Here is a 16229-nt window from a genome sequence, read left to right as displayed (position 1 = left end):
CCCCCACATCTGTGTCTGTGCTTCGGAGCTTACCAAAATATCCCTTTCCACCCCCCCCCACCCCACCCATCAGCCTCAGCCCTGTTCCAGCCCCTCCCAACTCTCACCTCCTGCGTGCCTCGCCCATATCAAATTAAAAAATACAGAGCCGCCAGCTATTTCCATGTAGTGCTTTTCCCTGCCACACTGCCCGTACATCTGTTCCTTCCTTTGAGCTCCAGGGCACCTCTGTGGGGGCAGTAGCAGGAGGAAGTTTTTTCCCTGTGCTTTAGAGTTGGTGAATCCGAAGCCCAGAGAGTTCATTTCTACTTGTACTTCAGATCTTGAGCATCACCTCCTGCAGGAAGCCCTCCCTGACCTCCCCACCCACCCAGCTTCCTTGTTATTTGTTCTCATAGAACCAAGTTCTTTCACTGCAGAGAACTGGTCTCACTTCGTCATTATCTACCTGTTGGTGTGATTTCGTTAATGTCTTTCCACCTTGCTGGACTGTGACCTCCATGAAGACAGGGACTCCATCTGCTTGCCACCTAATGCCGCACACATAGGAGGCGCTCTGTGTAGGTTGACTCACTGAGCAGTCAGTTTTGACTGCAGGTGTTAGCGGAACGTGGAAGAGGCACGCTTATCCCCGCTTGGGGTATGGAAAGTCCAGGAAGGCTCCCAGGAGGAGGGGACACCTGGGCTGAAGCCTGAGTTGCAGTTAGCTAGCTGGAGCATGCATGGAGGGGCATCTGGCAGAAGGCACCACGTGGGCAAAGGCATGGAGGTGAGCCCATTGCATTGCCTTTGGGGACCTGCGTCCTGAGGCAGGGCTGGAAATACTGGCCTCTTAAGGTATCTGCATCTTGTTCTCAGCATCCGGGGTGCCTGCAGAGTGGCCCAGCCTATCCACCTCTCACCCCCCGCACCCCAGTCATTGTCGAGGGGGCCTTTGAGCCACCCCCCCTTTTCTCCCCACTTTCCCTACATGCTGAGAGTTTTGTTTTGTTTTTTATTTATTTTTGGCTGCGTTGGGTCTTCTTTGCTGCACGCGGGCTTTCTCTAGTTGCGGCGAGCGGGGGCTACTCTTTGTTGTGGTGCACGTGCTTCTCAGTGCGGTGGCTTCTCTTGTTGCGGACCACGGGTTCTAGGCCTGCGGGCTTCAGTCGTTGTGGTGCGTGGGCTCAGTAGTTGTGGCTCACGGGCTCTAGAGCACAGCCTCAGTAGTTGTGGTGCCCTGGCTTAGTTGCTCCGCGGCCTGTGGGATCTTCCCAGACCAGGACTCGAACATTGGCAGGTGGATTCTCAACCACTGTGCCACCAGGGAAGTCCCTGAGAGTTATTTTTAAAACCACTTCGAAGGCCCTCCAGGCATCCTAATCTAACTCCACCGTGAGTTTCTTGCAGACGTTAAGAGTCAGGCTGCCTAGGGGCCTCCATCTCAGAAGCTGTTGCTGCCTAAGCAGTACTCACCCACCTGCACCACCTGGCCCCTGCCACCTGAGACGCCCGGCTGGCGTGCGGATGCTCTAAGGCCTCCGCCGAGCAGGTGGCAGCTCTGGTGATGTTTATTTAGGCCTCCTATGTGCCACAGGCACTGTGCTGGGTGCTTTAAACCAGGGGTCCCCGTGGCCCAAATGTAGCCTGTTTGTGTGCTGCCCTTGAGCCAAGAGTGCTTTTTACATTACAAAGGGTTGTAAAAGCAAAAAAGACTTCTGTGATGTAGACTGTAGGTGGCCTAAAAAAGAGGTTTGCCAGATTTAACAAATGAAAATTCAGAAAGCCCAATTAAATTTGACTTTCAGGGAAACAGTAATGTTTTAGCAAAAGTATTTACCATTCACTATTTGCAACATACTTATACTAAATATATATATATATCTTATTTATCTGAAATTTAGATTTTACTGGGCATCCTGTATTTTATATGGCACCGCAATCCTAAAGCCTGAAGTATTTGCTGTCTGACTTATTACAGAAGAAGTTTGCTGACCCCAGCCTTACACACATGGAAGAAGTTTGCTGACCCCAGCCTTACACACATAGCAAACAAGATCAGGCGTCAAAGGGGCTTAGGACACTGCCTGGAACCCAGCTCCATAAGCATCGGCTACTGGTATTCGTGTTATTGATATAATCAGAGTCATCACCAAATATATATTGAACTGCTTGTCCTAGGGGCTCAAGGTTTACTTGGGAGAGACGGACACTGAATGAATAAATCCACAGACGTGTAGTGACGATCAGGCTGTGATAAGTTCTAGGGTGCCATGCAAGAGACTCTGTTTTAGACAGGGCGGTTCTGAGCACTGTGCTTGTTTTGTCTATGGAATCCTCCCATAGCAGCCCTGTGAGGTGGTGCAAACATCATCCCCATTTCACAGATGAGGAAACCGAGGCCCGAGGTTCCCCAGCTAACAGCAGAGCTGGAGTTAGTCCTGGGCCTGGTGGCTCCCAAGCCCATGTTCTTAGTCACATCACTAAAATGCCTCCTTTTATATGGTGCCAGCTGTGTGCTGGGTCTCGTTTGAGGTCCCCTGCCTGTATTTTCCGTAATCCTTATGACAGCCCTGCATACTGGGCCATGTGATTCCCATCCGGGGCTTAGAGGAGTAAACACAGTGTGGAGAGGCAGGGAGGAGGAGCAAGTTGATTTGGAACCTGGCAGTGTTCCAGGTGGGCAACATGAGGGTACCTGGGTGTGGGCAGGTGGCAGGTGTGAGGAGGAGAGACACAGGGCAGACCGGGGAGCCACCAGGAGCCCCCCTTCCGGCTTTGCAGATTGGCCCGGATTTCCCTATCTCCCTCCTGAGATTAATCCTCCTTTTATGCTGTTTAAATATTTGCAGGTAGAAGGAGGGAGGGCTGGGGGAGGGCGGGGCATATTTCTGAATGGTTGCAGGGTGGGGCTGGCGGTGGGGTGGGGTAGGTGCTCTGAGACCTGATGTGGAGGCACGCTGGGCCACAGCCAGAGGAAGTTGGGGTTGGTGAATAGAGCTGAAAGGGCGCCTTAGCAATTGGCCATTCACCTAACTAACTAACCCTCATGAAAATCCACTGTGGGCCACGCAGTGAACCTGACCATCACTATCATCTCAAGAGTCATTACTGTTTGTAGCATCCTTACTATGTGCCAGGTACAGTCTCCACAGTCTCATTCAAGCCTCACATTACGCCTGTGAGGTAGGGGTGCTAAGACCATCCACCCCATTTTACAGATGGGGAAGCTTGTCTAGCATCATGTGGGCAGTGAGTGGCCAAGGATTGGACCCCAGGTCAGTGACTCCACCTCCTAGGCTCTTAGCCTCTCTCAACTGCCTCCTCACATCCTGTCCTTAGAGCTGAGAAGCTGGTTCCAAAAAGAGTGAGCTCCCCATCGTTGGAGAAACGCAAGCAGTTGTTGGAGGACTCCTTAGAATGGAGCTGGAGAGGGATCACAGTTTCCCGACCACTGTGACCTTTGAGGTCCCCCTGCCTCTGAAGGGTCCCCACAGTGCGCTGTAGTTGGCGGAGTCACATCCAGGTGACCCAGGTCTTCTGACTCCCAGTTCAGTGCCTCTTTCCATCCCCAAGTTGGGAGACACTGGAGAATCCCTCCTCACAGGTTTCTCAGCAGCTTGGGATTTCAGAGGGCCTGACCCAAGATTGGGCAGGGCTGGAGGCAGGGCTCCAGGTCAGGCCGTCAGACAGACCTGGGTTCAAGTCCTGGCTGTGTGACCTACAGACAAGTTGTATAAACTCTCTGTGCCTCACTTTATCCGTCTTTAAAATGGGGATAATAATTCTCTCGTGAGGATTAAATCAGACATTCTAAACAGATCACCTGGCACTTTGTAGATGCTCTTAGTATACATTCTCCTTTAATAACAAAAGCAGAATGACAAAACAAAAGGAGAATAACAGAAGCATTTTGTTCACAGTGGCCTCCGCTTCTGCAGTGAGAGACAAAGTATTTATTAGAACAAAGGCCCTGGGTCTGAATCCTGCTGCCTCTGTGTGACCTGGGTCAGGGTAGCTAATCTTTGTGCGTCAGTTTCCCCATCTATAAAATGGGAAGAACTCGGGAAATGACCTCATTAAGGTTGTGCTTACAAATAGTCCCCGGAACACAGCGAGTGCCCAGAAAAGTGAGGGTAAGCTTTAGCGTCATAAACCTCCTACTGTGTGCTAGCCCGGCCTGCCCTTTCACCAGTCACATCACATTTAATTCTCAGCACAGCCCCAGGGGATGATAGGTTCCACTTTACAGATGAGGAAACTGAGGTGCCAGCAGGGGCACGACTCGACCGAGCTCACACTGGACGTGAGTGGCCGGGCTGGGATGAGAATGCAGGTCTGTGTGGCTCCAGAGTGGCACCAACCATAGTCACTGCCTCTGTGCCGCCCAAATGGGGCGGGATTCCTGGTCCAAAGCTTAGAAAATCACACAGGCCGCAAGGAGCCAGGATGGCACCCTGCCACTGCCACTGTCTCCAAACTACCCCACGGTCCCTCAAATCTGTCTGCCTCCAAGGTGGACCAAGTTCAAGACCATGTCTGGGGGTCTGAGAGGGGGAAGGTGGTTAAACTAATTTCAGAAGTCTTCCGCAGCTGCCAGACCCTCTTCCCCCGCCCACAGTGCTGATCTGTCCCCGGGGATGGGTCCCCCCCTCGCGGGAGTGGGCAGCAGCCTCTTTCTTCCTGCGGCGAGACCATGCCCTCTTCTGCAAGACTCTCAGTGACCTTCTGGGGAAGGCTCCCACAGCATTGCCTTTTAATTTCCTCTCCTGGCCTCCGGCTGTCAGCCTGTTATGAACTTCTGGGGAGATATTCTAGCCCACAGCTGGGAGCCAACGGAGGTGGGAGGGGCCCTCACTCGCCAGAACCCCTTGTTCAGGCTGAGAACACCGTGGGTGCTGCATTCTCCCCTCCACCACCCACCCCCAGATCCATCCCCAGGATAAGAGGCCCAGAGCCAGGCAGCCACGGGCTCCTCCCTGCAGCCAGCTTCCCAGCTGTGTGACCTCAACAGCAAGGTTACCCTTTGAGTTTCAGGCTCCACAGCTGTAAGCAGACGGCCTTCCCTGCTCTGCAGATTTTGGAGTTGAGACAATGCGTGTGTGCAGTCAGGGTGCCGATAGGAAGCAAGTGCTTCCCCCAAACTGAGTACATTAAGGTGAATTTAATAAAGGGCTGTTGACTAAGGCAAGGGAAGGATGCTGTGAGACCCCGTGATATTAACATTGGGGAACCAGGAACCACTACTGCCCCCAGTCTGATCAGGGTGGGAGGGAGAGGTTCCCAGAAGGGGTAGGCTGTGTGGGGAGGGTCCCCAGAGACAGCTGTGACTGCTACGCCTCTTTCTTAAGGATTTTGGGGCAGCTCCTTGTTTTATATCCTCCCCACCCTTCCCCACTCTCCCCCCCTCTCCTTTTCCATCCCCTTAGATCCTTGAGTACAGTCTGAGCGTGCTTGAGATCACCTGGAGGGCTTGATCACCACCCCAGAGTTTCTTATTCAGTAGGTCCAGGGTGAGGCTGAGCATTTGTATCTCTAACCAGTTCCCAGCTGGTGCCAGTGCTGGTGCTTCTGGGCCCCGCCCCGAGGAGCTCTGCTGGTCCCCATCGCACTTACCTCCCACCTCCCTTAGCTTGTGGCTCTTTGGACTAAGGGCCCCTTCAGGGCAGGACTGTCTGACTCCACCCCTGCAGCTCTCTCCACCTTGAACTCAGTATCCGAGGGCTGGTTCTCTTGCCGCCTGCCCAGATGAATTCACCTGCGTTTGTATCAACTTGCAACTTGTCCCTGTAGATTGCTGTCCAGACATGTTGATCCGAGGTCAGTGCTGAGATAGAGATCAGGATGCCGGAGGTCTGTGAGGGCACGCTCTCGGGGTCCACACCAGGGGAGGTGAGGCAGAGAAGCAGGAGTGGGTGGAGGGAGAAGTTGGGCCACAATGTGGCCTCCGTGGAAGCCTCAGCCCTGTGGAGAGCTGGGACGGCCCTTTAGAGCTGTCCCATGTTAGGGCAAGGATGCCGGATCTTCACACCCCACATGCATCATCCGCTGGACGGGCCACCCCGGGCAGGACTGCGACCTTGGGGGAGGCCCTCTCTGCAGCTGAGGTGACCCTGTTTCCTAAGGGACAGCAGCTCTCCCAGCACCTGGCAGCCTCCGGTCCTCACGGGATCTGAGTGGTGCATTGTGTCCTCTGCCACATCATCAGAACCTTCTCATGGCCCCCACCGCCATCCTCTCCCCACCCCTGAGTCCCATGGCCCCTGTACCCCACACTCTTCCTTCCTTTCCAGCCCCAAACCAGAAAGCCCTCTTGCTATCACTCAAACACACAGAGCCCCCAGTAAAGACACCTGCCCATGGTTTTTCACCAGGTGACCTCTGAATCTTAATTTTGCTTGGCCAGGCCATCCTGCAACACAGAGGAGTCAAAGCCTCCAGGCCCCATCCTCTTTGTACTACATCAGTGTTATCTGCCAAATGTGATGGTTAGGGATGCCCCAGGCCTTCCAGAGAGAGGGAGAGAGGAAGACGGCAGATGTATCAGTCTGCTCGGGCTGCCATAACAAGGTACCACTTGGTGGCTTAAACAACAGAAATTTATTTTCTCACAGTTTTAGAGGCTGGAAGTCCAAGATCAAGGTGTCGGCAGGATTGGTTCCTTCTGAGGGCCGGGCGGGAAGGGTCTGTTCTGGGTCTCTCTCCTCGGCTGTTGATGGCTGTCTTCTCCCTGTATCTTCACATGGTCTTCCCTCTGTACCTGTCCACGTTCAAATTTCCTCTTATAAAGACCCCAGATGATATCAGATGAAGGCTCACTCGAATGTCCTGATTTTCACTTAATCACTCTGTAAAGATCTCATCTCCAAATACTGTCACATTCTGAGGTCCTAAGGGATAGGATTTCAACATGAATTTGGTGGGGGGCCAGGGAGGGACACAGCTGAGCCCATAACATTAGGGGAGGTGACAGTTTACAGGATTGGAAAGCAGGTGACAAGGAAAAGGAATGGAAAGAGGTTAAGGCATCCTGGGCAGGTCTTTGAGGCCAGAGGGGTGTTGCCAGCCTCAGGGCCCCTACTAGTTGCTAGCAGAGCCGGAAGCTAAAGCTGAAGGGTTTTTCACACATCCTGAGGAAGCTCACAGCCTCCTTTTGTGGAGGGAGCCGATGGGGCCTGGTGGTCTCTGCGCTAACCGTGGGGAAAGGGGCAGGCTGGCAGCAGGGCCTCTGCATCAGAGCCACTCCAGAGGGTGACAGGCAGATGGCCGCCTCCAAGGAACAGGAGGACATTAGCAGGAGGGCTGTGACCTGCTTAAGAGAGGGCTGGCCCTCTGGAAGGAGCTGAGGCCTGCCCTGAAATGGAGTGGTCACGCTTCGGCACTCCTCCCACCCCCCAGAGCTGTCCTGCTGCTGCAGGGAACACCAGGCCGGCAGAGCCAAATGTTCCTGTGCTGGGTCAGTAAAGGGAACAGCAAGTGTGAAGGCGTGAGGTGGGACCGTGCCCTCTGAGCTGGGCAAACAGCAAGGAGATATCGGGTATGTGGAGTGAGTGACAGGACCAGTGGGGGAGGAGGCTGGGAGGACAGTGATGGACCCAGGTCATGTGGAGCCTTGTGGGCCATCGTGAGCACTTGGGTTGTCACTCCAGGTGAGATGGGAGCCACGGGAGAGCTCTGAGCACCGGAGGGATGGTGGTCGGACTTACCCTGTTTTTTCTAACTAGAAAATATTTATTTATACTACATTAACACATACATGCTTCTTAAAATTGTGGTAAAATACAGAGAACAGAAAATTCACATGCTTCACCATTTTTAAGTTCAGTAGTGTTAAGTATGTTTACATTATTGTGTAGCCAGTGTCTAGAACTCTTTTTATCTTGCAAAACTGAAATTCTGTACCCATTAAGCACTAACTCCCCATTTTCCCCTCGCCCCCACCCCAACTTCTGGTAGCCCCATTCTACTTTCTCTATGCATTTGACTATTTTAGGTGCCTCATATAAGTGGAATCCTACAGTATCTGCCTCTTCGTGTCTGGCTTATTTCACTTAACATGATGTGCTCAAAGGTTCATCCATGTTGTAGCATGTGTCAGAATTTCCTTCCTTTTTAACTCTAAATAATACTCCATTGTATGTATACACTACATTTTGTTTATCTATCATCCATCGATGAACCCTTGGGTTGTTTTCACCTTTTGGCTATTGTGAATTAATTACACTGCTATGAACATGGGCATACAAACCTCTCTCTCTGTATATAATATCTAAATATAAGATCATGTCATCTGGGAAAAGAGATAATTTTCCTTCTTCCTTTCCAGTGTGCGTCCCTCTTTTGTTTCTTTTCTTGCCTAATATATCTGGCTGACTTCCAGTGCTATGTTAAAAAGAAGAGGTAAAAGCAGGCATCTTTATTTTGTTCCTGAACTTATAGGAAAAGCTTTTTCAGGCTTTCACCATTGAGTATGATGGTAGCTGTGGGCTTTTCATATACAGGCTTGACTCGGAGATAATGCAGGTTTGGTTCCAGACCACCACAATAAAGCGAATATCACAGTAAAATGAATCACATGAATTTTTTTGTTTCCCAGTGGATATAAGTGTTACGTTTACACTATACTATAGTCTATTAAGTGTCTATTAGGTTATTCAATCTGTTGGTATCCAGTTTTCATAGTATTCTCTTATAATCCTTTTTATTTCTGTGGCGTCCCTTGTAATGTCCCCTCTTTCAATTCTGATTTCAATTATTTGAGTCTTCTCTCCTTTTTTCTTTTTTTTAAAAAAATATTTATTTATTTATTTACTTACTTATTTATTTTTGGCTGCGTTGGGTCTTCGTTGCTGCGCGTGGGCTTTCTCTAGTTGCGGAGAGCGGGGGCTACTCTTCGTTGCAGTGCGCGGGCTTCTCATTGCGGTGACTTCTCTTGTTGTAGAGCACGGGCTCTAGGCGCACGGGCTTCAGTAGTTGTGGCTCGTGGGCTCTAGAGCACAGGCTCAGTAGTTGTGGTGCACGGGCTTAGTTGCTCCACGGCATGTGGGATCTTCCCCGACCAGGGATCAAACCTGTGTCCCCTGCATTGGCAGGCAGATTCTTATCCACTACGCCACCGGGGAAGCCCTCTCCTTTTTTCTTAGTCAGTCCAGCTTAAAGTTTGTCAATTTTGCTGATTGTTTGAACCAACTCTTGCTTTTGTTAATTTTTTCTGTTCTCTATTTTGTTTATTTCTAATCTTGATTTCCCTCTGCTAGCTTTGGGTTTAGTTTATTCTCCTTTTATAGTTCATTAAGGTGTAAAGTTAGATTGCTGATTTGGGATCTTTATTCTCTAACGTAAGTATTTCCAACTGTAAATTTCCCTCTTATCACTGCTTCCCTTTCATCCCATAAATTTTTGCATGTTGTGTTTTCATTTTCTTTTGTCTCAAGATGTTTGTTGATTTTTCTTGTGATTCCTTCGACTCATTGTTTAAGCGTGTGTTTAAATTTTCATTTATTTCTGGATTTCCCAGTTTTCCTTCTGCTGTTGATTTCTAGCTTCATTCCATTGTGATCGGAAGAGATACTTTCTTTGATTTCAGTCTTTTTTAATTTATTAAGACTTGTTTTGTGTCCTAACACACTAACCTGAAGACTATTCCATGTACACTTGAGAAAAGTGTGTATTCTGCTCTTGTTGGTTGGATAGTTCATGTGTCTGTTAGGTCCAGTTGGTCTATAATGTCGTCCAAGTCCTCTGTTTCCTTATCGACCTTCTGTCTGGTTGTTCTGTTGACTTACCTTTTAACAAGATCCTTCTGGACACGTTAAGACAGCCTCTAGGATGTAGATGCAGGGAGACCAGTGGGAGGTTACAGTGTCAATCCAGGAGAGATATGACTTGGACCAGGATCACTTGCACCTGGGCAGTGCTGGTGGAGGGGAGGAAAAATGGTTGGACTCTGAGTCTATTTCGATGGTGGAGCCAAAAGAGTCAGTAAAATGATTCTGTAGAAATTGGAGCTGGGTAAAGGAATTTGCCTAAGCTCCTACAGCTAGTAAGTGGCTGAGCCAGGATTTGAACCCAAGTCTGTTTGGCTCCCAGTTCTTGGCTCTTGATTACTCACTGTGCTTTTGAAAGTACTCCCGATCCAGCTGCCTGGACACCCACCCCCATGCCTCCCTGACAGTCCACTGTCACCACTATTTGGCCTGAACTCACTCCCTCTGCCTCTTTTCCCAAATGATGTCCAAGTCTGGGTGCTGGGAGCAGAGAAAAGAGGGAGGCAGGTACCTGAGGCTGAGGAGGGCAGAGAGGGAGACAAATGCTCTGAGACCATGTGGGCTTAACGGCATGTTGTAGAAGGGGCTCAACCCCTGGAGTCGGATAAAGCTGGGTCCAAGCCCTGAATCCACTCCTCACCAGCTGTGTGACTCTGGGCAGGTTACTCCACCTCTCTGTGCCTTTGTTTGCTCCAGGGATCATTATGCTGCTGGTCCGTTTACCCATGATTATAGTGACAAGAAAGCATGTTTTTCAACTAGAATATTCTACCAAAGCAGAAGTCAATCATGATCTTTCAAGCCATTCATTCCTCAAACAGAACTTTATTGAGCACCTACTGTGTGCTGGGACCACAGTTGTTAAGCAGGGAGACATGGAGTGCTTGCCCTCATGGGGTCCACAGCTTGGCAGGCAGGACAGGTGCTGACAAAATCACAAATCTGATGGATGTTACAAAAGCAGCCACTGTGGGCCCCCAAGCAAGGAAATTTAATCTTAACAGGTGATGTTTCAGGCAGGAACAGAATAACGGTAAAAGAGGCCAGGTGTGAGGTTCTCGGCAGGGCAATGACCTGCATGCAGCTAACGTTTATCGCAGGCACACTGCGCACCAGGCTCTGTACTCAGCACGTGGGGTGCATTACCTTGTGCAGTCCTCCCATTGCCCCTTGTAGGTGCTGTTCCTACAAGCCCTTTCTTTACCCAGTGAGAAAACTAAGGTTCAGAGAGGCGACATGATTTGCCTGAGGAAATACAGCTAGTAGCTAGAGGGGTCAGGATATGGCAGCTGGAGACAAAATGAGAAACATTTTTATAAGTTGGAATTCCAGCTCTGCTGCTTCCTAGCCGTATGGCCTTGGGTGGGCTGGTTCATCTTCCTGAACCTCAGTTTCCCCATTTGTAAGTGGGACCAGTTCCACAGGCTCAGTTAGATAGTTTTCAGACTTTTAAATGCTGCTGGCAAAACCAGGCTTAGAGCTTGCTGGGCTTAGTGGCCGGGAGCTGTTCACGGTGCGGGTGCTGACTTGGTTATGTCGGGGGAAGTGCTGTGTCAGCTCTCAGTGTGAAGTGTGGGGCTATCAGAGGCCACAGGCCCTAGCCCTACAGAAAACACAGCGGGGAGGATGTGGAAGGAAAGCAGTTACTAAAACATCCCAAGCAGCCTGAGAACGCCATGGGGGGTGATGTAACCCTCTGAGGTGTCTGCACCCCGAGTGGGTTTGGGTCTCCCTCTCCGGTGCCTCTGCCTTCCAGGTGAAGCAGATTATGGAGGAAGCCGTCACGCGCAAGTTTGTCCACGAAGACAGCAGCCACATCGTCTCTTTCTGTGGTGAGTTAGTGGCCCGTGGCCTTGAAAAGTGGCTTTTTTTTCCCTCTGTGGGCTGCCTCGGGGATGTGGCGTCTTTCTTTGAGCAAAGTTCTCATGTCATTCTTTTGCTTTTTAACTGCAAAGCTATTTTTGGATCCTAAAGGGACTCCATTAGGGAATTTGGAAGTAGAGAAAAGATTTGGAAGTAGAGAAGAAATTAAGAATGACATCTGCACCCCGGGAAAAGGTAACCATGGTTGACACAGAAGGATGCCTTCCCTCCCGTGGGTTCCGTTCGCACTGACCCTACCCCAAGCGACCAGGGGTCTTGCATCTAAGGGATGGGCTCTGCATCCTTTCCTCACCCAGGCAAAGAGACAGGATGAATGAGGACTTAAAAAAAAATAATAAGGAATCAAGAGCCATAGACACATCCCGAGGGATCTCTTCCAGCTGGCTCAGCAAAGGAGGCAGGCTCAGAGCGTGACTGAGACTTCTCTCCTTGAACCTGCGAGGCCCACAGGGTTCCAGAAATAACCTCCCTGCCAGGTTCTTACTGTACTTTCACAATGGCTAGAGACAGGTGTCTTACCGTGTCCCTGAAGTCAGGATTCGGTGCATAAGCAGTGTGTACGTATATGTGGGAGTGTTTCTTTCTCCCTGAAAACCTTTTTATTTCGTGATTGGAGTCTCATAACGAAGGACAAGCTGTAATGCCCCTCTCACGGTTTTGGCCCTATGGAGGGACCCATCAGCTTCCATCCAGGTGGCCGGGGACACCACCCGTGGGCCTGCAGCTGGCCGAGCACACGCCGTGACCTGGGAAACCACTGACGTCAGCTCAGCCCCTTGCGGCCCACCTCTGTTGAGATCCCACCTCTGCCACTTCTTGGTCGTGTGACCTTGGGCAAGGTCTTATTTTTTTAGGTGATAATGCATTTATTTAAATCAATAAATATATATACACACATATATATTTTTTGACTGCGCCTCCTGGCTTGTGGAATCTTAGTTCCCTGAGCAGAGATCAAACCTGGACCCGTGGCAGTGAAAGCGCCGAGTCTTAACCACTGGACAGCCAGGGAAGCCCCAGAAATATGTTTTATGTATATATTGGGTTGGCCAAAAAGTTCATTCGGGTTTTTCTGTAAGATGTTACGTTATGTATAAAAATACACATTTATGCACGCACATATATATACACACACATACATATATATGGGAATATATATCTCTCTATATAAATATAGATATATATCTCTGGCTTTCTTCTCCTGGACATTTTTATTTGCAAAAGACATGATATGCATGTCTATTTTGGGACTCACTAGCATACCTACCAATTAAAGACTTAGAAGACTAGAGAGTGATAAAAATCATAATAATTCTCTAACTCTGATCAGAGTTTGGGGGTGAGAGAAATCTGCTGGCTCTAAATGAGACCTGAAGGATGTCCCTGAGGTTTCTTTTGTCCATTGTTCCTTATGAGCCATTGTCAGAAAGAATGGAAAAATGTCTAACAAGCCGGAATGGATCATGAACTTACTCAGTACAAAGAAATGAAAGTTCTGGGTATGTAAGCAAAAATGAAGATATTTTAGAGATCATCGCCCAGAATATTTTAAATCCATGAGCAGATTAGGCAACATGTGAACAATCCTTCAGAGCCAAGTCATTGCTAACAACAACAACAAAAACAACACAGGCAATTAAACCGAAACTTCTCAGTATTTCTCCTTGCACATGGCATGACCTTAGTCAGGCTCTTGAGTGCTTGTGTCCTCTTCTGAAATGACAGTAACTAGAACACTTGCTTCATGAGTTTTGCCACGGGGATCAGGGAAGGTAAACCTTAACACTGGTCTGACACCCAGTAGGTGCCCAAGAAGGGGTGGCTCTTATTATAAATTCACATTTTCCCATAAACATTGATTATGCTCCAGTGCATACCAGAGAGCTCCCAGTCTGCTGTGTAAGACGGAAAGTAAGAAGATAAATAAAGGCTGCTGAGAGTATCAGATATAAGATAGGGGCCATCAGAATGGCCTGCTCAGGGTCTGTTTCTTAGAAGGGAACACTGAGGACCAGAGGGGGAAAGTTATTTGCCTGAGGTCACACAGCAAGTTAGTGGTAGAACCCAGGCTACACCCTAGGTGTCTTATTTGAGGAGGGCTGGGCGGGGCCTCCAGGGGAAACACAGAAATGGGAAGATTATGACTGAATCCTCTCTTCAAAGGCCCTTTGTGGAGGCACAAGTGTTGTGAGCACACCTTGGGTTCAGATGTGTGTTTGAATCCCAGCTCCATCACTTATTTGCTGGGTGGCCCTGGGCAGTTCAGTTTACCTCTGGGAGCCTCAGTTTCCACATCTGAAAAATGGATGGTTTTCCTTTCTGCCTGGCTGTGGATCAAATGAGATCCATAATGTTAGCTGTTACTGGAGTCACAGTAGTAATGACAACAATGTGATTCTCTAACTAGAATAAAGCTCAGCAGTCACATGGTCCAGGCTCCCCTCCCTCATTGACAGGAGTAATAGCTAACATTCGTAAAGCACACACTATATGCCAGGCTCTGTGCAAAGTGCTTTCCGTGCATTTTTCCCACCTCATCCTAACAGCAACCTCATGAGGTTAATGTTCATACCATCCCCGTTTTACAGATGAGGAAACTGAGGCACAGGGAGGGGAAGTAATTGCCCCCTGTCACACAGCTGGTTATTGACCAGGAGAGAATGTGAATAGAGATGATCTGACCTTGGGCAGCAAACGTGGGTTCACCACTAAGCCCCCTTGCTCCCTTTTGAGGGGCTGGATGGTGGAGAGGCATACATGCTTTTTGCTATGATGCTGTCATGAAATTTGTGATTCTGGGGTCCCCGGATCTTCAAGGTACCCGTGTGTGTCTGAAGCTCAGAGCCAGGCTGGGCACTGGGGAGCATGGGCAGGGCCTGCTGATCATTGTGTCCCCGCAGCGGCTGTGGAGGCCTGCGTCCTGCATGGCCTGCGGAGGCGGGCGGCTGGCTTCCTGCGCAGCAACAAGATCGCAGCTCTCTTCATGAAAGTGGGCAAGAGCTTCCCGCCAGCAGAGGAGCTGAGCCGCAAGGTGCAGGACCTGGAGCAGCTGATCGAGAGCGCGTAAGTGCTGAGAACGGGGTACAGGCTAGGGTACCCCCAGAGGCCAGCCCCTGCTCCTCCCCGGGCTCTGTGAGAGCCTGCACCTCCTCGCACCCTCTCCACTCTCCATTCTGCTCCTCAAACCCGCCAGATTCTTTCACACCCCAGGTCCTTTGCACACACTGTACCCTCCACCCAGTTCACACCCCTCGTCTTCCATGGCTGGTTCCTTGTCATCCTCAGGCCTTCCCCTAACTAATGGTAAATTCCAGCCCTCACCCCATTTCTCTTTTATATCCCTCTGTTTATTGTCTTCCCAGTTGTTATCACCACCTGTAATTTATTCATTCATTCGTTTACTGTTTACTTGATTGTTGTCTGTCTCCCCCACTTGACTCTGAACTCCTTGAGGGCAGGCAGTGCACCTGTGCTATCCCCCATTAGGTCCCCAGTGTCTGAGACAGTGCTCAGCACCTGGGAAATGCCCAAGAAACAACTGTAAAATGAATAAGTGCCTACTCTGAGCCAAGCCTGTGCCAAATGCAGGAAGATCAAAGTTTAACATAACCAACATGGTCTCTGTCTGCGTGGACAGATGCTCACAGTGAAGCAGCCATTGAAGGGGATGTTGTCTTAGTGGCTGATTGTGTGTACTGGGGGGAGGCTCATGGCCTGAGAGTGTGTACATGAGGGCCTTCCACCCGAGCCACCCCCAGGGTCCCGACTGCACAGCCAAACCCCCTAGCTGGAGCCTGGTCAGGGATGGCAAATAGGTTTCAAACCCATTTGGTCCTAGTGGCTGCACACAGAGTTGTGTTGTGAAAGATTCTGGAGCTGTGAGTGGGCTTCATGGGAAAGAGGGCAAGGATTGATTAGCCATGCCTGTTACGGGCAAGAGAAGGGAGAGAGAGGCATGCATGTCATGTGTTTGCCCTCTCTGCCGTGAGTGGTTACTCCACTTCACTGGATGAGAAATGGCCCTTTCCTTGCCCTTTAGGCCCTGCCAGCCCCTGGCTGCTGGCCAGAACTGCATGATGGGTAAGGCTATGGATTTGGCATTGCCAACTCCCATTTGGAATCTGACTCCTCAGCCACCTGGTCTTTAGGTGCCTTCCAATCCATCTGCTAAATTCCCAGGTGTTTGCTGATAACTTCTTAAAGGGATGGATTTCCATGGACCTTCCATAACACTGGGAGCAACTTTCTAATGGAGGAATGAGAGATGTCCATTCCAGGTGCCCATTCATCCATTTGTGCAATCATTCATTCATGGACATATTTACTGAGCCCTTTGTATGTGCCAGGCACTGTGCTAGGCCCTGGAGATACAGGCGTGAAAAAGGGCCAAGGCTTGCCACTTGGTAGACTCTCAATATTTTATTTTAAAAGCAGTCGAGTTGCATTGTCCATACCCTCGAGGTCACAGTGTGGAGGGGAAGACAGAGAAGTGAGCGGGAAGTTAAGCTGCAGAGGTTGAGGGAACACAGAGGAGGGGCCCCTCCCCAGCTTCAGCTGGTGCAAGAGGGCTTCCTGTAGGAGGGGGTGCCCTCGCTGAGA

At 50.0% G+C, this 16229-nt stretch overlaps 1 protein-coding gene across 3 annotated transcripts in view; it reads left to right on the top strand.

The window, feature by feature from the left end:
- SGSM1 (small G protein signaling modulator 1) overlaps positions 1-16229 on the top strand; it is an 84339-nt gene that overhangs the window by 13032 nt on the left and 55078 nt on the right. For all 3 annotated transcript variants that reach the window (XM_036823772.1, XM_036823771.1, XM_036823770.1), the window contains exons 3-4: positions 11503-11578; positions 14531-14693. In XM_036823772.1, the coding sequence (XP_036679667.1) occupies positions 11503-11578; positions 14531-14693 (239 nt within the window). The remainder of the gene's footprint in view (positions 1-11502; positions 11579-14530; positions 14694-16229) is intronic.

Source organism: Balaenoptera musculus, chromosome 14 (assembly GCF_009873245.2).
Source record: "Balaenoptera musculus isolate JJ_BM4_2016_0621 chromosome 14, mBalMus1.pri.v3, whole genome shotgun sequence".
NCBI classification, from domain to species: domain Eukaryota; kingdom Metazoa; phylum Chordata; class Mammalia; order Artiodactyla; family Balaenopteridae; genus Balaenoptera; species Balaenoptera musculus.
Note: the sequence above shows the minus strand (reverse complement) of the source record. Positions and strands in the feature narration are given on the sequence as shown.